General features: G+C 38.7%; 1 protein-coding gene across 2 annotated transcripts in view; it reads right to left on the bottom strand.

The window, feature by feature from the left end:
- sdk2a (sidekick cell adhesion molecule 2a) overlaps positions 1-20,082 on the bottom strand; it is a 438,915-nt gene extending 418,833 nt beyond the window's left edge. For both annotated transcript variants that reach the window (XM_057817593.1, XM_057817594.1), the window contains exons 1-2: positions 19,900-20,082; positions 16,165-16,475 (exon numbers count right to left, since the gene is read on the bottom strand). In XM_057817593.1, coding sequence (XP_057673576.1) covers positions 16,165-16,330 — 166 coding nt within the window. In that variant the 5' untranslated portion in view covers positions 16,331-16,475; positions 19,900-20,082. The remainder of the gene's footprint in view (positions 1-16,164; positions 16,476-19,899) is intronic.
- Positions 20,083-22,252: the final 2,170 nt, after the last annotated feature.

Raw genomic sequence — 22,252 nt, 5'->3', positions numbered from 1 at the left:
ATAATAATGCACGTCCAGAAAATGATGGCAGCAGCCGCTTGGCAGAATGTCAATGCGGCTATCTAGATTAAAGCTCAATAGACAGGAACATAAGCGCCGTCGAACATGCGAGCACACACTCGGTGCTTGGAAAAGGGATAGTTTTCACTCCAAGGGGGTTGGAGGGGATACACGCACAGAATGGGGTGTGTATCCCTCTCCAACCGAGAGACCTAGAGAAAGACAAAACATCACACGATTGTGTGATCTCAACGTGGTTATAAAACCCGAGGCAAAGGCTCACGAGATAGGCCGTATTGCACCTTCTCATTCACTTTGATGATCATGATAGCACAGCAGGTGAAGCAATGAAGGAAAACAAGACTATTATACGTACATATGACAGTTTAAAAACTCAACAACATTAAACATCACTGATGATCTGTAAAAAGATACTGACACGCGACCAACTTTTCAGGATGCTCAAATTGTCCCCACAAATTTTTAAGCAACCTTATATGCATGATATAATGAGTTCAGGTATTTAGGTACCGTATTTTTCAGACTAAAATTCATAGTTTGGCTGGGGGTGCGACTTATACTCAGGAGCGACTTATGTGTGAAATTATTAAAACATTATGATATTTCACATGTTATTTTGGTGTTTTGGAGTGTGACACTGATGGTTTTGTAAACTTGTTAGCATGTTCTTTATGCTATAGTTATCTGAATAACTTAATAGCTATGGCCACATTCGCGTTCTGCCTTTGGCAATGTGTGTTTATTATAGGGCTGTCAAAAGATTTAAATTTTTAATCGAGTTAATTACCGCTTAAAAATTAATTAATCGTAATTCATCGCAATTCAAACCATCTATAAAATATGCCATGTTTTTCTGTAAATTATTGTTGGAATGGAAAGATAAGACACAAGATGGATATATACATTCAACATACGGTACATAAGTAGTGTATTTGTTTATTATACGCCTCTGAATAAAAACAGTAAATACGGGAAACGATACTATTCCCTAATTCTATTAAATCGTTTGCTCCCAGAAACGTATAAATTAGGGCTGTCAAAATTATCGCGTTAACAAGCGGTAATTTTTTTGTAATTAATCCCGTTAAAATATTTGGCGCAATTAACGCACAAATGCCCCGCTCAAACAGATTAAAATGACAGCATAGTGAAAGGTGGACTTGTGTTTTTTGGAGTTTTGCCGCCCTCTGCTGGTGCTTGGGTGTGACTGATTTTATAGGCTTCAGCACCCATGGGCATTGTGTAAGTAATTATTGACATCAACAATTGCGGGCTACTAGTTTAATTTTTTATTGAAAATTTTACAAATTTTATTAAAACGAAAACATGAAGAGGGGTTTTAATATAAAATTTCTATAACTTGTACTAACATTTATCTTTTAAGAACTTCAAGTTTTTCTATCCATGGATCGCTTTAAGAGAATGTTAATAATGTTAATGCCATCTTGTTGATTTATTGTTATAGTAAACAAATACAGTACTTATGTTTGTTTGTTTAATGTATATATGCATCTTGTGTCTTATCTTTCCATTCTAACAATAATTTACAGAAAAATATGGCATATTTTATAGATGGTTTGAATTGCGATTAATTACGATTAATTAATTTTTAAGCTGTAATTAACATTTTTTTACAAGAATAATATATAGCTTGCGATCTATCTGAGAAACGAAAAACAAGGCTCAAAAACCATTTTAAAGCAATAAAACTGGCCACTGTAGCGCATTCTGTAAAGACCCGCAACCCGATTCAACAGCAATGAAAGGCCGGCCAGCACGGTCAGAGCGCTGGCGGCAGTATGCCAGGCGGAGGACGACCGAACAAAACAACCGAGCGGACGCCTTGAATGCCAGGCGCTGGACGACGGAGCAAAATGACTGAGACCACCGTGCCGCGGGCTCGCCAAGCCGACCCCGCAGAGATTTAAAAATAAATCCATGTTTGTGAGACAGACAACGATGAGGGAAAAGTTTACACGGCAGACGCGGCGACAACGGCATCATCTCGGCAACAACAGGCGTCATCTCGCAGTCATGTGTAAACAAATTGTTACTTTGCTATCAAAAGCTCGATTTGTATTGTTCATTATGATATTTTGTAAAAGGAAAACATTACTCAGATGTTTGGGATGTAACTAATGCAAAAAATAGCTGTGTTAAAGTAAAAGTTATGTTTGAAATGTATGAATTTACAAAAAGCATTTTCTCCGTTTTTTCATCAGAAAATGGGAAAACTGCTCAAACTACGCTATTTTCTAATGCTAATTTCTAAAGAATGGAAAAAGATATGAACTTACTTTTTTCCTGCTGAAAGAAGAAATCTTTCTTTTGGTGGGTTCCATGTTTATATAGCAATAGAACAGAATTTTCTGTGGGCCTTGCAAAATCAGTCAAAATCCAGAAAGCGAAGGGCCTTGCTCTGGTGAAAATGGCTGGGAGTGAATGAGTTAAGTGTGTTAGAGTAATGCAAACAGACGGTACCTACGAGAAATCTCCTTGACCTTGAAGGGAAAAGGTACCGTTCTCGCACACACCATATAATTGTTTGCATTAGTATAACACATTCATTTAACTATACAGTAGTTTAGGCAGACTCCACTCAGTGTCCTTGAACGCAGTAGAGTGAATCACCTTATCGGCGCTCATGAGGGGGAAAAGGAAAAATGGTACCGTTTCTCGTAGGCACCGTCTAACTGTTTGCATTACTCGAACACACGTAATATAATCAATCAGGGAATAGTATCATTTCTCATTTTCACTGTAGGACTGCACTACTCTAACACACCTAATGTAAAATAAATAGCACACCATAGTTTAAAGAAACAGAATAGATACACAACGCCATCTTATCACAGAAACCCAAAACGTGTGCGGCACGAGCAAGATTGACGCACCAACTCTGGCAATCAGTCCTCCCGACAAACGAACAAGGACAAAGACCAGCGCGCTTTGTCCTAAAACAAGTAGCGCCAGCCCGGATAATAAAGTTGATAGCAGGCGCTTGTGACGTCAAGACCAGCATCGGTCGCTGTGGCAACCACATCCCATCCACGCACGAACCTAAACAGCCCGAAACCGGCCAGAGAGGGATGATCCCAAAGCAACGCCTGGACACACCTCCGGCTGGCCCATAGACTTAAAAAACACTGGACACTGAGATAAGACAGATGCTGCTGCTCGGAAACATGTAGCCTTGTTTTGGATCCAGAATTGTCCCTCCGTCGTCTGTTTTTGCCTTGTTTTTGACCATTGTCGACGAATAAATTGTCAACCTGCTTTCGGGGAGTCTTTTTCAAACTTTTGGAACATGGAGTCAGTACAAAGGGTTAATATCAGAGATGCACGCGCGAAGTTCCGCCTTCCCGGTTGGCGCACACGGGGCAGCATCGGCCGAGCGGCACTTGATTTGGCTGTTGCTGTTTCCATGCGGCTTGGCTGGGGAGGCGCATTTCAACAACCTTTAAAAATGACAAATTAATTATCAAAAAGTCCAAAAGTATTGTATTTTGTTTAATGGTGGAGGATACACTGCCTTCTGGTGACAGCATTGGGTCTGGCTGGACTGTCGCTCAATAATGCTTCCATACAGGAGCACTCTGACGTCTAACATGGATAAAGGATAGCTGCGTTCTGGTTTGGCATATATAAGGCTTTAAGTTGCTTCAGCTAATATGTTTGTGTATGTTTGCAATTAAGTTTTGAGGTAGCAGTTTGTGGAGTTACGTGTGAGCGATATGCTATGAGAATTGTAAATACGTTAGACTCGAGGAAATGATTGTCAGGGAACGGGAAGGCCGGTGGTGTGTGGACCCAAATGCAGGGAAAGGAGACGAGGCAGATTGACGGTGCAAAATGATTTAATTATGGCAAGCAAAAAACAAAATACCAACAAATAATGACGAGATTCCAAAAAACACAGAGCCAAACAAAACTCAGGTTACTAACAAACGGCTAGATATCAAAACTTACTGAGGGGAACACGAGGGCTTGGAGAGATGCGAGAATACGGACCAGAACTTGGAAATGGACGTCGACAGACTTTGACAATGACGCAACAAGGAGTGAAAAGAAAACGGGAGCTTATATACACACACGCAGAAAAGGGGTAACGAGACAACAAGGAACAGGTGAGCACAGCAGGATACACTAGGAGAAGGCACATCAGGTGAAATCAATGGGCAATCACAGGGACAAGTCACACTAGGAGAAAACAAACACAAAACCTAACAATGATAAGTTCTTTTTTAGTTGTCCATTGGCGGAATCTCCACTCAACACAAGTAGCTCATCTTAGGTCACCTCCATAACATTGCAACTCACGAACTGAGAATCCCGATCGATTATGGAGTAATCAAGTTTCTCTCCATTTCCCACCCTTAGTCACGCTACCCACCTGCCATCACATCTATTAGCCGGTGTGTGGATGAGAGCGGCGAGGGGGGACTAAATTAGTCTTCCAATGGCCTGCTGCGAGGCGCTTAAGGCAAGACAAACGTGGTCGGTGGACTCTGTCGGGTGTCCTCTAGTGCGTCGACGTAGGCGGCGGTGTCAAACGCAGCAGGAAGCTGCTAGAAAACAAGCACACGCCACTTCAGGCTCTCCGGGGGAGGGTGGCGGCACCCTCCGAGCCTAATTTTTGACATCCTCCACTCCCCGGGAAGGATGTATTGCTAACTTTATTCATTTGCAAACATACAATCCCCCGTGAGAAGGAGATCTGCACCCCACTTAAGCTGATGAAATCTGTGCGACTGTAATAGAATAGCGAGCGTTTCTTCACCAAATTCGTGACTGTGTGAGCACAGAGGAAATCATTCTACGAGGAAGGACCAGACAGACACGTGAATGTCAGGGAGACGTGTAAACACGCTGAAAGGACACGGAAGAGGTCTGTTGGTGGAGGAAAAGGTAAAACCCTGTGAAGTAGCCCAGAGGCACTCAACAGTTCCTCACCGACTCGCTGCCGTGTTACCTTTTTAAAAAAAAAAAAAGAAAAAGAAAAGAGGAAAGGATGGTAATAACGGTGAGAGGAACTGTGCCCTGAATATTAAGAGACGCCTGAGACTCCTTTCAGATAAGGTTGGGAGCACTTTGGAGCAATGCAACCTGCTCAAAGACAAACAAGCAAAGGGATTATGCTGCTTTTAGCACTTTGCTGTACCCAGGATGGCGATGGCAAGATGAGGGGAGAGCACAGACAAGACGCTTCTTGTATAAATTAACTTAGAATATGTGTTCCGCCTATCTGATACATGTAATGCAAGTCTTGCAGGTGATGGAAATTTAATCCATTAACCATCAGCTGCCTTTTACGATGGTTAGACGAACCAGAGTTGCTCTAAAAATCGAATTTTTACATTGACCACACAGTAACTTTGGCGTATTAGCATTTACAACATGGAAACACATCAACAACCTTCAGACTCTTCTATTGGCTTGAATGTAATTTCATAAATTAATTTATTAATTGATATTAATATTGTGGAACTAAAAAACTGGAAAAATACATGAGAATCACAGATAACCATGCAATCAGTAGTGTTTGCTATGTTTTCAGGTTAAAGTTATTAAAACTTACCATTGCATCTCAATAATTGTCGTATGTGTCAGGGAAATTCAACTTTGAACTCCAAGACAAGTGTCAACTCGAAAGCTCGATAAGAGAAATGAATCAGACCCAGCCAAAGATTGCCTGCTTCGAAGACTTTATATAAAAACTAGGGCTGTCAAACGATTAAAATTTTTTATCAAGTTAATCACAGCTTAAAAAATAATCGTAATTAATCGCAATTCAAACCATCTATAAAATATGCCATATTTTTCTGTAAATTATTGTTGGAATGGAAAGATAAGACAAGACGGATATATACATTGAACATACTGTACATAAGTACTGTATTTGTTTATTATAACAATAAATCAACATGATGGCATTTACATTATTAACATTTTGTTAAAGCGATCCATGGATAGAAAGACTTGTAGTTCTTAAAAGATAAATGTTAGTACAAATTATAGAAATTTTATATTAAAACCCTTCTTAATGTTTTTGTTTTAATAAAGTTTGTAAAATTTTCAATCAAAAATAAACTAGTAGCTCGCCATTGCTGATGCCAATAATAATTATGGTGCTGAAACCCATAAAATCCGTCTCACCCAAGCGCCAGCAGAGAGCGGCAAAACAAAAAAAAAAAAAACAAGTAACAAGTGGAACTGACACTTTGCTGTCATTTTAATCTCTTTGAGTGGAGCATGTGCGTTAAATGAGTCAAATATTTTAATGTGATTAATTAGAAAAATAAATTAACGGCCATTAAGGCGATAATTTTGACAGCCCTAATAAAAACTTGATATATTAAGGAAACAATGGCGTGATCCGGCAAGGAGCCGTGAACACGCAAGAATACAAAGAAGTACAATAGAGGCTGGACATTTATACTGTTGAAAGGGCGTTACCCAAGGATGCTTACTGTGAAACGATACCCATGAAAACGAAAGTGAAACTTAAGTAACAACTCTAGTGGTTTTCCACAGAAAAACATCATGACTTACAACTTTGAGAACCTGGCCGTGGCTGGCACCATAAGGGAGTTAAAATCTGATAAGACAGTCAACAGAACCTCTTTGTATTATGTTCAAAGAAATATAACACACGAACCTGGATGAATAGTCTAACAAATGAATACAGTATTACACCAGATATGTGTTTTGAAAGCATGAATAAAATTTATTTCACAGTATGGACAGCAACATTTGCAATCCAGCAGCTCTGCAGGGTTCAGGCTGTCTAGGCTAGCTGGATGGAGTGACATCAAATTGATTTTTTCACCACCAATTTTTTTTTTTTTTATTGGGAACGAAAGGAATCCCCATCCACCAAATCAATCACCCTGACACACTGTACTGTTCACTCGTTGACCACAACGTGGCTTCGTTTCATCAGTTATTTTATTTAATATCATTTGTTGATATTGTTTTTTAGTTGCATGCTAGCAAACCCCATTGACTCGTACTAGCCTAGCCACTCCGGGGCCCTTATTATAATAACTCAAAGACTAAGCCTAATGTGAAAAATTCTGAACTTCCCCTTTAAACTTTTTACATTTTACAGATGAACAAATTTTGAGTAATCGTAGCCTATAACTAGATGAAATTTGAGTTTGCATCAACAAAAACGAGATGACATAGGTGGGTAGAGTAGCCAAAATTTTTACTCGAGTAAAAGTAGTAAAATTCACTCAACTACAAGTAAAAAGTATTTGTTGAATAGAATACTCAAGTAACAAGTAACATTGTGAGTAACTGCTTATGATGTTTGATTTTTTTCCCCTGAGCACAAAGTATCTCAACTGTTATTAATACTTTGAAGAAGAAGACGATAACCATACCATTACCACATTAAGCCAAAGAAATACAAAAAAAAATTATGAATTTCAGTGAGAGAAAAAAATACAGAAATGAAGCATCATTCATCCAACGAGCATGAGTGCGTTCTAGTGGAGAAAACATTTCCTAGTATTAAACTAAAATGATCGTAGTTCCGCTTTTCCATGGTCGATCGGTGACAAATAAAAACTGGGAAAGAGGTTAAAATACTGGCTTTCAAGTCAAGTTGAAGGCAGCGCTCTATTTCGAATACTTCATTTTTTAACGGTGCTTTAAGACGCCACGTGATTGAACAGGCTGGTGTGATCATAGAACAGCAAGCTCGAGGGTGATTGGTATAATGAAGTCATGTGATTATTGTTGCGACGTCTCATTGATAAAACTGGTAGCGCCACCGCTGGTGTCTGGCAAAAAATAATGAACAATCAAAGCTAGTATGCAGAATAAAGAGGAAAAATGTAACAACTATTGTAGCCAAGCGTAGTGGAGTAACAGTCGCGCTTCTTCATAAATCTACTCAAGTAAAAGTAAAAAGTATGGCTTAGTAAAACTACTTTTATAAGTACATTTTTCTCAAAAAGTTACTCAAGTAAATGTAACAGAGTAATGTAACGCGTTACTACCCATGTCTGCTAAACGAAGATGAACACATTTTGAAATGTCTAAAGTATGACTAAGAACAGGACACGCTCCCGAAATGTCCCCAAATGACCTGATATGACCAGAACACGCCCCCCAAATCACCCGATATGACCAGGACACGTCCCCCAAATGACCCGATATGACCAGGACACGCCCCCCAAATGACCTGATATGACCAGGACACGCCCCACAAATGTCACAAAATGACCAGGACACGCCCCCCAAATGACCCGATTTGGCCAGGACTCGCCCTCAAATGACCCGATATGACCAAGACACGCCTCCCAAATGTCCCCAAATGACCTGGACATGCCCCCCAAATGACCCGATATGACCAGGACGTGCCCCCCAAATCAACATGAAGCGACCTGTTATTGTCCTGGAAATGTCCCCAAACCAACTTGGGCGGGACTAAGATCTGTATCTCAACACAGCAAAGCCCTAGAGTAATTTCTCCAGAAATTGCAGTTTCTAATCAGCAGGGTTTTCGTCAACAATGGACAACGAAAATATTTTGTCAACAAACACTTTTTTCATGATGACGAAGACATGATAAAGAGCTAAAAATGAGTTTTTGGAAACTAAAACATAAGGATACGAATGCCAGTTTTCGTCTGATGAGATGAAACTTCATAATAGTTTCTGTCACATGGTCACAATGTGAGACATTTTAGTCTGCATTGTAGCAGGGTCTGGTCGTGTCACTGTCCTGACTCACCATTGTGTCAGTTCCAGTCTCTATGCAGGCTTGCACACACGGTAAGTTTTGTTTTCATGGGCAGAGAAAATATGCAATGTTGCTTCCACTTTTTAAGGTCTGTGCCGAGTTATCATCACACACTAAATGTAACTCGTAGCATTAGCATAGCATAAGTGTTAGCATTAGGCTAATGCTCACGGCTGGCGTCCTCTTAAAGTCTCCTACAACTATTTTTTTTAATTATAGGTCCTTGCGTCCAGGTGGTATAATTAATTGAAAATAATGTAATGTTTTCCAGCTGAGTGTGTATTATCACCAAGTTGGCGCTGTCCTTGTAGATAGATGCTACAGTATGTGCTCGTCTGTCACTGTTCATTTATTTATTTTTGGAATTTTAAAAATTTTACACACGAAAACATTTTGAGGAAACGCCGACCAAAACTAAACGGAATTAGTCTTGAGTTTTCGTCAATAAAAACTACACGAAGACAAACATATTTTGAGATGACTAAAATATGACGAAGACTAACAAGTATTATCATCCAAAAGACTAATACTCAGACGAAATTTAAAACAAATGCCAAAAATTACACTTCTAATAAGTATTTTAATCCAAAAGACTAAGACGAAAATTAAAAGGGCTGCCAAAAACAATAGTCAAGTTAATTTAATAACTGCCCTTCTAGTTGAAATGGATTGGACATGTATCGCCGCCACTGGCTGCAAATGGGTTTTAAAAAAAATAATAATAAAAAAGTAGGGCTGTCAAAATTATCGCGTTAATGCGCGGTAATTAATTTTTTAAATTAATCACGTTAAAATATTTGACGCAATTAACGCACATGTCCCGCTCAGACAGTATTCTGCCTTTTGGTAAGTTTTACAGCAAGGTTTTTAATGCTGTCTAACAGCGAACTCTTGTGGTCGCTTTGCGACATGGCTGACGCCTCCATTGTAATGTTGTGCTTATATGATCCTTGGACAAGATTTGTCCGTAAGTATGGTTGTTGTAAAGAATGTACTTGTTATGTTAGTAAGCGAAATGTTCTATTTTTTGTATGAGACGCTTTATGTTTATGTTTAGTGAACCTGTATAGCGTGCTAAGCTAACGTTGTTGCTAATGCAATGCTTGTGTACTTTTTTTTTGTAGTTTCACTACGGTCTAAAGAGGACAGTGGTTTGAGGCCATTTTATTAATAAATCAGATGAAAAAGGAAGAAGTCTGATTATTAAGGCGTCGTTCACTAGCTGTCTAGCTTTGGAAAAAGTAGACGCTTCGGAGTGAGGACAGCATAGACAGATTTAAATGACAGTAGAGTGAAATGCCCACTACAGTCCTTATGTACCGTACGTTGAATGTATATATCCATCTTGTGTCTTATCTTTCCATTCCAACAAATTATTTTATAGAATATATATATAATTTACAGAAAAATTTGGCATATTTTATAGATGGTTTGAATTGCGATTAATTACGATTAATTAATTTTTAAGCTGTAATTAACTCGATTAAAAATTTTAATCGTTTGACAGCCCTATAAAAAAGCTAAACGTACTGTGAAAACGTATAATAATGTATAACTCAACCAGTTTCAGCTCTCCCAGTTCAAATTGACTGGATGTCTATTGCTGTCAATGGCAGCAAATGACTTCATACTCTTTGATCCACAACAATGTAAAATCATACTGGAGATAACAAACCTCCCAGTTGAAATGGATTGGACGTCTATTGCCCTCAATGGCAATTTGAGTTCACTGTCCATTCAAAGATATTTAGGTCCATCGCCTTAACAAACTTACCTTGACGTCACGCAACACCTGGAAGTAATGTAGACTTTATTGTATTTAACCTTTGTTTTAGCGCTCATTGAGCATTTTATCATGACACAAGGGGCGAAAATGACCCGGCCGGCCGGCTTTTTTATATCTTATTACCTCTCAGTGCTCATAAAACACTGCTTACTGTGTATTAGAGCAGTTCATGTTCCACATTGGCCCTGCACTGCCCACATGTGATGGACTCATTCATTCTGCGCAACGCACGTGTTAAAGAATGGTCATTAGGCAAGATGTAATACAGTTTTCAAATAATAACCCAGCTTCATTCGCCCATAGTCGTACTGGCGCAATATTATGACCGCTTCTGTGAGGCCATTAAGGTGGCCGCTGGGCAAAACGCGAGGCTCCATCTACAATCAGAGCGACAGTTTATTGAGCTTTCTCACTGAGAAACGCGTTTCTGGGCTTTATAGATCTCACGTTGACAAAAACATTATTTGAAAAATCTAATATTGAACTAGTAAAACAGGCATTTTTTTCAGGGAGGAACAATCATTTTGGAATGGCGTGCGCAGTCGCCGGCCACTCTCGGTCACTGATCTACTGTACTCAAATTATTAGTCTTTGACCCAACTCATTTTATTCAATGGCTGCCATTGACGGTACTATGTGTCTAATCCATTTTGACTGGCAGGGTGGCACTGAATGATAGCTGCTGACCCTTACAAAGATTTGAGATCTTGCACCGTCAGTAACACTGAAAGATTAGCATTGACAGCTGGGCTTTTCAGTTTAAATGAATTGGACCTCCGTCATTGTCAATGGCAGACAATGTTAAAAAAAAAAAAATATATATATATATATATATATATTAGGGCTGTCAAAATTATCGCGTTAACGCGCGGTAATTAATTTTTTTAATTAATCACGTTAAAATATTTGACGCAATTAACGCACATGTCCCACTCAGAAAGTATTCTGCCTTTTGGTAAGTTTTACAGCAAGGCTTTTTATGCTGTCCAACAGCGAACTCTTGTGGTCGCTTTGCGACATGGTTTATTGTTTTCTTACCAGTTCATTATGGCTGCACGACGTCTCGGGCTGATAATGTTGTGCTTAAATGATCCTTGGACAAGATTTGTCCGTAAGTATGGTTGTTGTAAAGAATGTACATATTATGTTAGTAAGCGTAATGTTCTATTTTTTGTATGAGACGCTTTTTGTTTATGTTTAGTGAACCTGTATAGCGTGCTAAGCTAACGTTGTTGCTAATGCAATGCTTGTGTACTTTTATTTTGTAGTTTTACGACGGTCTAAAGAGGACAATGGTTTGAGGCCATTTTATTAATAAATCAGATGAAAAAGGAAGAAGAATTATTAAGGCGTCGTTCACTAGCTGTCTAGCTTTGGAAAAAGTAGACGCTTCGGAGTGAGGACAGCATAGACAGATTTAAATGACAGTAGAGTGAAATGCCCACTACAGTCCTTATGTACCGTATGTTGAATGTATATATCCATCTTGTGTCTTATCTTTCCATTCCAACAATTTATTTTACAGAATATATATATAATTTACAGAAAAATATGGCATATTTTATAGACGGTTTGAATTGCGATTAATTGCGATTGATTAATTTTTAAGCTGTAATTAACTCGATTAAAAATTTTAATCGTTTGACAGCCCTAATATATATATATATATATATATATATATATATATATATATATATATATATATATATATATATATATATATATATATATATATATATATATATATATATATATATATTAGGGCTGTCAAAATTATCGCGATAACGGGCGGTAATTAATTTTTTTAATTAATCACATTAAAATATTTGATGCAATTAATGCCCCACTCAATCAGATTTAAAATGACAGCAGAGTGTAATGTCCGCTTGTTACTTGTTTTTTGGTGTTTGGCGCCCTCTGCTGATGCTTGGGTCCAACTGATTTTATGGCTTTCAGCACCATGAGTGAGCATGGTGTAATTATTGATATCAACAATGGCGAGCTATAAGTTTATTTTTTGATTGAAAATTTTGCAAATTTTAATGAAACGAAAACATTAAGAGGGGTTTTAATACAAAATTTCTATAACTTGTACTAACATTTATCTTTTAAGCACTACAAGTTTTTCTATCCATGGATCGCTTTAAGAGAATGTTAATATTGTTAATGGCATCTTGTTGATTTGTTATAATACATACAGTACTTATGTAGTGATGTTAAATGTATATATCCGTCTTGTGTCTTATCTTTTCATTCCAACAATAATTTACAGAAAAAAATGGCATATTTCATAGATGGTTTGAATTGCGATCAATTACGATTAATTTTTAAGCTGTAATTAACTCGATTAAAAATTTTAATCGTTTGACCAGAGTATTTCTGGTTTTATTAATTTAATTATGTTTTGTTTTATTTTTATTTCTGGTTTATTTTTATTTATTTATTTTTATTCTATTTGTGATTAAATGCGATCTTCTGTCTTCGTTTTTACGTTGTATTGATTTAAATGTGATTTTTATGATCTTCATGGGATGTAAAGCACTTTGAATTGCCTTGTGTTGAATTGTGCTGTATAAATTTGCCTTGCCTTGCCTTTACTAACATTGTGTTAATTGATCATTTGATTTAATCTATATGAATATAAATAATAAAAATATCGACGAATTCAGCATATTTTTGCCCTTTTTTTTTTTTTTTTTTTTTTTTTTTTTAAAATAACCCTGTCCTGTTCAGTTGTTTGACATGGAAAATGGAAGTCTAAGTGCCCGGATAGTCTGAACAGTTAATGTTTCACATTGAGAGTCTGACATACTCCCATTGTGATCACTCAACATACCTCGTTTATTATGACAAAGCAGCGAACAGGAAGAAGTTATGGGGGAACAGAAGAAAAGAAACAAAAGAAGAAAGAAAAACACAAACTACAACAAGAAATACATTGAACGCCTACACTAACTATGAATATTTTGGTGCTATCGTCAGCTAGATGTATTTCCGGTTGAGACCATGTGGGGGGCCTGTTGACCAGGGAAAGAGGGAGACGGGTGTGGGGGAGTCTATAAACTAAATGATTGAAAGGGGTAGAGTGTACACAAATCATTTCTGTGAACTAGAACACAGTAATCGTGTGAATTCCTTGTGAGTGTAAGCTCGTTGGCGACCAACCCTACGCCGCCCCATCGCCAATCCCGGCACCGGGACCCCCCACCCGAGCGTGCACTATCACATCCAGCCGTACGCGAGCCCCACCAGGCGCGCGACAGCCACGCAGACGAGCGGAGATGCCACGTGGACGCCAACCCAGGGGCCCCCACCCGGCCAGCCCGGGGAGGGAGGGAGGGAGGGCGGGCTTACTAGCCCTTACTTTTCCACTAGTGGGGCATGCAAAGCGATGCCGGGGATTGGGGTTGTAAAGTGTAATTGCACGTCCACTCAGTAGGTGGCAGTGGCGTTTTCATATTCAGAGTGTCCGCAGTATTTTTGCATTAAACAAGAATACACAACAAAGAGCAAAATATATGAAGTCTTCTGAAATCCAACACGAAGAAATATGGCAACACGTACGTAGCGTTTGGCTTCACCACAAAAATGTTGGCTACAAAAAGCAGAGAGCCAAATTAATGACATTAGACCCCAATCACATTGATAGTGATAATAATAATTATAATAATATAATATAATAATTAAATAATTATTATTGTTCTCAGCAAAAACGTGCCGAAATTGCCAACAATCGTCCCTCTTGGTCAGTATTACGTCAGTAAACCAGCGAGCACTGTTAGCATCATATAAGGTGGCATACCAAGTTGCCCAGTGCAAAACCCATTACAAAGGAGGTGATACTGCCTGCAGCATTAGACATGGTCTTGGTCACGCTGGATGATACAAGTGCTGCAAAAACTGTCCCTCTGTCGAATGACACTCGTTTTTGTTTGATTAGTTCTTATTTGGCATGGTGTGCTCTGAGTTAATGTTACTAATCAATTTGAAGTTATGTTCGTTTATTGATTTTACAGGTAGTCCCTGGGTTACGACGTACCTGACTTACGTGATTTCGACTTCACAACTTCTCGTCCTGGTTTTTTTTTTTTTTTTTTTTCTCCAATGTTGACTTTTGTTTCATGATGCATGCTTTTTTTGGGGGGGCGCAGAAAGCTTAGAGCAGGATGTACTTCCGCACATGAGAGCTTTACACACCGCCTATCCCACAAACGCACATGTCAGGAAAAGCACAGACGAGTGAAGAGATGACAGCCTGCGCGCACATTTGTTGCTTGTGAAGCATCCAGAGGCGACGACTCTATATAACCCTTTTTGTATTGTTTATTGTGCGTTTTCAATAGTGGTCGAATACTTGGGGCGAGTTCATGTGAATGGTTTTGATGATGTGCGGACCCTAACTGATCTATGCTAATCGTTTGTTATTGCTGTATCAGCAGCTACTTGTAAATGCAAATTTGAATTGATGTTATAGAAGATGAGAGTAATTAAATTTCATTTTATTTTAGTTTCATCTCAGCAAGTGTTGATGTCATGAGCAGCGGAATAAAGTCGTCTGACGTCATTTCGGAGCTTAGCTCGCTGTCTAGCTAGGATTTAACTCCAATGTCTAGAAAATATAGATAGACTATAATACATGTTTTTGGATAGTTTCTTTTTAATTTAGAGGGTGTTTAGAGGTGTTTATAGGGTTAATTGCAAATTACGCGGGAATCCAGGTTACATCACCAGCGCAGGAACGCAACTCATTCGTAAACCAGGGACTACCTGTATTAAATTATAATTTCAGCATCAAATACTCACAAAAATGTGCCTTGAGTGTATGTTTTTTTTTTTATTCAGGCAAATTAATGCACTTTAAGTCTTTTCTGTCACAAACAAAAACCTATGTTAATAAAGTTATACTTTATTGTAAGTTGATATACAGTATGTTTTGCAGAGGTGTGCTAATGATAATTTTATACACAAATGAAATATTATTTACAGTGGTGGCAGAAAGTTGGGGTGTGTGCGAAATATTTACTTCTTCCTGGGGGGGGGGGGGGGTTTGGGGGGGGGATGTAACAGAAAATAATTGGGAAGCATTGCCTTAAAGGGCAAGTGACTATTTGTAGTCATTAAAAAAAATTGGGGGAAAAAATTGTCATGAAAGCCACACTTGTTTAACAAATGTTAAAATTAGTGCTTAAATGACCCAAAATGTGGTGTCCACATAAGTGGACGCCAGGTGTTTATGTTTTTATTTAATAATTGTTGTTTTTTTATTATACCAAAATTAGTCACTTGCCCTGTAAATCTGCTTAAAAGACAATAATTCCATTGTTATTGTTGATGTCATTTCAATCACATATACTTTGGTGACATGTAACAGGCAAAATATTAAGGACCTCTCTCAGACTGCAACAGTGCACTCCACTGACACATTTCTAAAAAAGATGATTTGCATGAAATTGCATCGCCAAAGGCACCTCATGACCAGTGAGTATTTCAAGTCTACAGCCAAGACTCCACAAGCACACCGAAAAATATCCCAAACTTCATTAAACCTCGCAAAGCATCACTTTCCCACAGGGAGGATGAAATCAATAGTTGCACATCTTACCTTGAGCCTGGGCGCAGAAACACCTCGCCATGAGCAGAATCCAACAGGAGACCCACACCTTCCTGACCCGTCCAGACGCTGCCATGGTCCGGCTGTACTGCTGCGGCACCTCCACCTCCGACCAGCCGCCGGCGCGCTTCTTTCCGCGTCCCCGAGGAGGAAACATGTTGCTCTAGGGCAACCGCACGCACGCACACACTCCCGGGGAGAGCGACAAGCGTCCTGGCTGATGCTTCTGCTTCTTGTCGCTTGATGCTGTTGCTGCCGCTGCTGCTGCTTCTGCTGCTGCTGGGCTGCTCTTGTGCGTCAGACTGGTGATGAGGGAGAGAGACCGGGTGGGTGCGCGCACACACACAAACACACACATATATACACAAGGTAGTATAAGAGCCAGGCAGCTTTAGTCCAATTGAATGTTAATACACACTCTTAAACATCATGTTGAAAACTGACTTCATCAGTATGCATTTTAAGTAGTTATTCATAACCATTTTGCTGAGAGATAACTGATCCGATTTCACTTAATTGATACAGAAATTACTTCTTTCCTACAAATTATACATCTTTGTTCATCAATCTATCTATGCAAGTGACTTACAGTGACAGGCAGAACAATTAAATACAATTCCACTAGATGGCAGAAGGTGTAATTAATTTGGATATTCTTTTGTTTGGCAAGATATGAGCCACTTGGCTCGATAAGGTTCAGAAGGAAAAAAAAAACATTTAAAGCCGTGATTGGATGTGGTGCCTGGAAATGATCCAATTTCACTTCATTTCTGCCTGAGAATGCTCATTTATTCATTAACAATACAGTTAATGTTTGCTCATAGTGGTGGAAAATACACTTACATGCTACTAGGTACAACTAAAATGTGCCAATCACACACCAGAACAAGTTATGGCCACCTTATCATCAACCTTCTGTCCAATTAAGTTAATGCCACTCGATCATTCAATGCCGAGTTAAAATGGATTGGACGTCAATTACCGTCAACGACTTAAATTGACCCAGATGGGTCGGTAAATTTGTGAGAGACGAAATCACCATTTCATTAATAGTACTTTTTGTGACATTTTAGTGGAGTGTCACACAAAATATGTGCCTTCCCCCTCGAATTAACTACCCCTTAGTCATTTAATTGCACTTTTAAGTGTGTATTTTCAACTTCAGGTGAATATAAACGACTTGCCTTGAATTTTAATGTGCTTAAAATGCATCATCATGCACTTATAAGCACTCAAAGTGCATTTTGTTGGGGTTTGATAGCCACAGAAGCTCTGTACGCTACTGCCACCATGCGGTAGACAGAGGTATTCATTCCATTTCTCTTTGGATTGATGTGATTGAGTTGCAGCCTGGATTTAAATTACACTTTAAGAAAAAACACCTCAATGAACAAGTAAGTCCTCACAAACATTTTTAAATGCCTTCAAGGATTAAACAATGATTGTGTGCGGTGGTGAGAGCGCTGCTGTATTTGCAGAGATGATCCCGGAGTAATGCCCGTAACTGCCAATGATTATTAAACAAGCAGGAAATAGCTTAAATTCAAAGGAGCCTGTCGGAATCCACTGGGAGGAAGATATGAAGGAAGTCAAGTAGCGTTGTTTTTGGCAGCTCTTTTAATTTTTGTCTTAGTCTTTTACTTGGAAACACTTTTTGGTCGTAGTCATATTTTAGTTATTTCAAAATTGTTTCGTCTTCATGAACGAAAACTCAGACAAATTTCGTCAGGACAGTTCTCAAATTTTTCATTTATAAACTAAGTAAGTGAACGTTTCAGTTAGGGTTGTTCCGATCATGTTTTTTTTTTTGCTCCCGATCCGATCCCGATCGTTTTAGTTTGAGTATCTGCCGATCCCGATATTTCCCGATCCGATTGCTTTTTTTTTTTTTAGCCCCCGATTCAATTCCAATCATTCCCGATAATTTTTCCCAATCATATACATTTTGGCAATGCATTAAGAAAAAAATGAATAAAACTCGGACAAATATATACATTCAACATACAGTACATAAGTACTGTATTTGTTTATTCTGACAATAAATCCTCAAGATGGCATTTACATTATTAACATTCTTTCTGTGAGAGGGATCCACGGATAAAAAGACTTGTAATTCTTAAAGGACAAATGTGACTTTGTATATTGTGACTAAATATTGCCATCTAGTGTATTTGTTGAGCTTTCAGTAAATGATACTGTAGCCATGCCCAAATGCATGATGGGAAGTGGAACCATGACTGTGCGTAGTGCTACCAATTGATATATCTTCTCTGTGTTGGGAAATAACATAGGGTGTTAAGAAAAAGATCGATTACTACCTTGCTTCCCCACATTGCTTCCCACGATATTCTAATCGCAGGGAGAGGGATTGTAAGGCTTTAGCCAATTAAAAACAGGCTCCAAAGGCTTCCAAAATTCACTCTACTCATTTTACACTGCCTTTTAGCTCTCTATATAGGTAAAACGGCACCATTACAGATTGAGTGCGACAATGTGTGAGTGGGTCGTGCAGCGCATGCATTAATTGCGTTAAATATTTTAACATGATACATTTTTTTTAAAAACTTAATTACCACCATTATCGGGATAAATTTGATAACCCTACCTTAAGCCAAAAGTAAAGACTCTGGATGAGTGTAACATTTTATGTCTGTAATGTTAAATACAATTAGAAAATGATTTAATAAAAAAAAAATATATATATATATATATATATATATATATATATATTGAAAAAAGGCATGTCCGAAATTTTTTTGCCGATTCCGATACTTTGAAAATGACGTGATCGGACCCGATCGATCGGCTTCTCTAGTTTCAGTCCCTGAATGAATAAATACAGAAAAGGTTTCCAACAATTCCTAATGAATATTGACAGACGAGCACATATTAGTAGAGTCTACAAGGACACAAACATCTTCATGAAAATAATAAACACACTCAGCAGGAAAAAAACAACCTATTTGCAAATAATTAAACTCACCTGGACGCCACGAACAATGTAAAATGTTTTCCAAAACTTTAAGAAGACACACACCGAGTCACCACGCTAAATGCTAATTCTAACGCGAACGTTATGCTAACACTACAAGTTAGTTTAGTGTGTAATGATCACTCAGCTCAGACCTTTAAATGCTAAAGCAACATGGCATAGCCAAGCTAAGAAAACAAAACTTACCAAGCAACAACTAACTCGTGTTTCACAAAAGGAGCCTGGAATAGGCGCATGCCTGTGTGTGCTACGGAGGCGCAGCACGTCCAAACATTGCTAAAATGCGTGCTAACTACTTATACCATAAGAAAATATCATACATTGTGAACTTATGACGGAAACTATGGCAAATTATCATCTCGTTCTCGTCAGACGACAACTGGCAACTATCTTGTTATGTTTTAGTCCCTGAAGACACATTTTTAGCTCATCGTGATATCATCGTCATGAAAAAATTTGTTCATTGACTAAATATTTTCGTTATCGTTGACGAAAACAACACTGGCAGGAAAAGCAGTACTTTATTTTTAATTTAACCAACCAAGAAGCCACGAATGTACAAAAAAAAGTTCATGAGTATCCTCACCACGCTAAAGTTGATGCTAATGCTAACGCGAATGCTATGCTAACGCGCAGAGATACCTTTAGTGTGTGATGATCATTCAGCACAGACCTTTAGAGGCAAAAGCAAAATTGCATATTCTCTCTTCCCAAGATCAGAAAACAAATCTTACCATATGTTTCTAAACAAGCAAGATTGAGCACTGCCTAGCTAGAAATGCATCCTTAACTTCGGTGAGAGTGAGGGATCTCAGAGGGTGACCACCTGTCTGGTTTTAGGATTGACACTCAGGCTTATGAGTGAAATGTCCGACATCCGACACAGCCCAGTAGCCCAGGGGTGCCCAAGTCCAGTCCTCAAGATAATCAGGATCAGTATTAGGCTCTTGCTGAGCTTGCTCATGAGCTGATCATTTGATTCAGGTGTGCTGCAGGAAGGAGACATGGAAAACAAGCTGGATCAGAGCTCTCGAGGACCGGACTTGGGCACCCGTGCATTAGCCGGACATTAGCCGGCTTTTAAAGAAAATGGGCCACGGTTCAGTTTATGTTACGCAACTCAGCCCCACGGTTGTCACATGATTTTGACTGTGTCCATGAGTGGCCAAGAGTGGCTTCAGTTAAAAACGTCTTACATCATTGCTTCAGTAAAATGTAACCAAAGATTCACGCGTGGCCAGGGCCGTTCCCGACCAATTTGGTACCCAAGGCAAAATATTTGATGGAGCCCCCCCCACCCAAAAAAACTGCTTTTTCCACCACAAATATTTAAACACTCACTTGTTTTTTCTTGGCTATGCCATGTCGCTTTAGTCTTTAAAAGGTCTTTGCTGAGTGATCATTACACACTTAGCTAACTTGTAGCGTGAGCCATACACTTCATAATGATATTGACGGGTCAGATTCGACCTTCAATGTGCCACGCCTTCAAGTAGGGGTCCATCACAATCAGCTTCAGTTATTCGCAGTCGGTCGCATCGACACATGCAGCGATCCAACGCCGGATTTATGTTGAAAAAGTACAAAAGCAGTACCGTATACAAACAGGTAGGTTGTCTCAGGAGTGATTTGTTCGAGGATTGAAAGTGATTATTATATTTTTCATTCCATGCACGCATTTTGAAATGTTGTAAAAAATTAAAAAAAAATCAATGGGAGAAATTAGCCGCTACACCAGTGGCATTATACTTTTTTTGGTTTTAACCAAGAATCGAGACTCTTTTACGTCCATATCTTTAAAGAATTCAGGGATTTAAGCATTTATTCACAAGAATTGTCAACAGAAAAAGCTCTTTGTTTACATATGGTGGCTGCTAATTCCCTTACTGACTAGACTAATAGTTCGCAATGTTTACGTAAAATAAATTCTACCTGCACGTTTTTTTTGTTTTTTTTTTTGCGTTTAACCAAGAATTGAGACTGTTTTACATCAGCATCTCTAAAGAATTCAGGGATTTAAGCATTTATTCACGAGAATTTTCACCGGAAAAGCTCTGTTTACATATTGCGGCCGCTACATTGAGTGACGGACTAGCATCGTACTTTGACATATTTACATAAAATAAATGCTAACTGCACGTTTTTTTTTTTTTTTTTTTTTTTTTTTTTTTTACCAAGAATCGAGACTGTTTTACATCCGCAGTTAAAAAGAATTCAGGAATTTAAGCATTTATTCACAATTTCCACCGGAAAAGCTCTGTTTACATATGGCGGCCGCCACATTGACTGACAGACTAGCATCGTACTTCGACATATTTACATCAAATAAATGCTAACTGCACGGTTTCTTTTAATCAAGAATTAAGGCTGTTTTACGTCCACACCTATAAAGAACTCAGGGATTCAACTATTTATTCACAAGAATTTTCAATGAAAAAAAGTCTTTGTATGTGTAAATGTCATTATAAAGTCTATGCGTGAGCATAGACTTCGCGATAGCATTTAGCACGGTGAATCGATGCGTGTCTTCTTGAACTCTTGGAAAAGTTTTTACATACATTTGTGGCGTTTAATTAATTGTAAAAAATGTGCTGTTTTCCTGATGAGTGTGTATTATCAACATGAAGATGTTGATAGACCAGTGGTTCTTAATATGGGTTGACTCTCCTGCCTCGACCTGTGTCAATCAACCCGCCAAGCGACCCGTGTTAAAATCACCTCGGCTCTGATCGTCATGCAGTGTGAAAGCAAAACCCCGGGTCAACAGTCAACACCCTAATCTACGTGGTGACGTAGTGTCTTACGTGATGCGTCATAACAACGTGCCAGTCGCCTCCCATTTAACACGCCCCACAACCGTAGTTACGTCGAGGCTCACAACAAAGCTAGTAGAAGAAGAAGAATTCATGTCTCCTACGTTGCCTCAGCACAAGCAGAGTGTTGATCCTTTGCTGCATTTCGACCATTTTGAGGGCCGTAAAAAGCATGAAAACAGAGAACACAAACGGAAAAGGGGCTTCCATATTGCTCTGCATTGTTTACTTCCTTGAACTGAATGAATTCAGTCGCACTTGTCGACGCGTATCT

The sequence above is a fragment of the Corythoichthys intestinalis genome, chromosome 16 (assembly GCF_030265065.1).
Source record: "Corythoichthys intestinalis isolate RoL2023-P3 chromosome 16, ASM3026506v1, whole genome shotgun sequence".
NCBI classification, from domain to species: domain Eukaryota; kingdom Metazoa; phylum Chordata; class Actinopteri; order Syngnathiformes; family Syngnathidae; genus Corythoichthys; species Corythoichthys intestinalis.
This window is presented reverse-complemented; position numbering and strand designations above follow the sequence as displayed.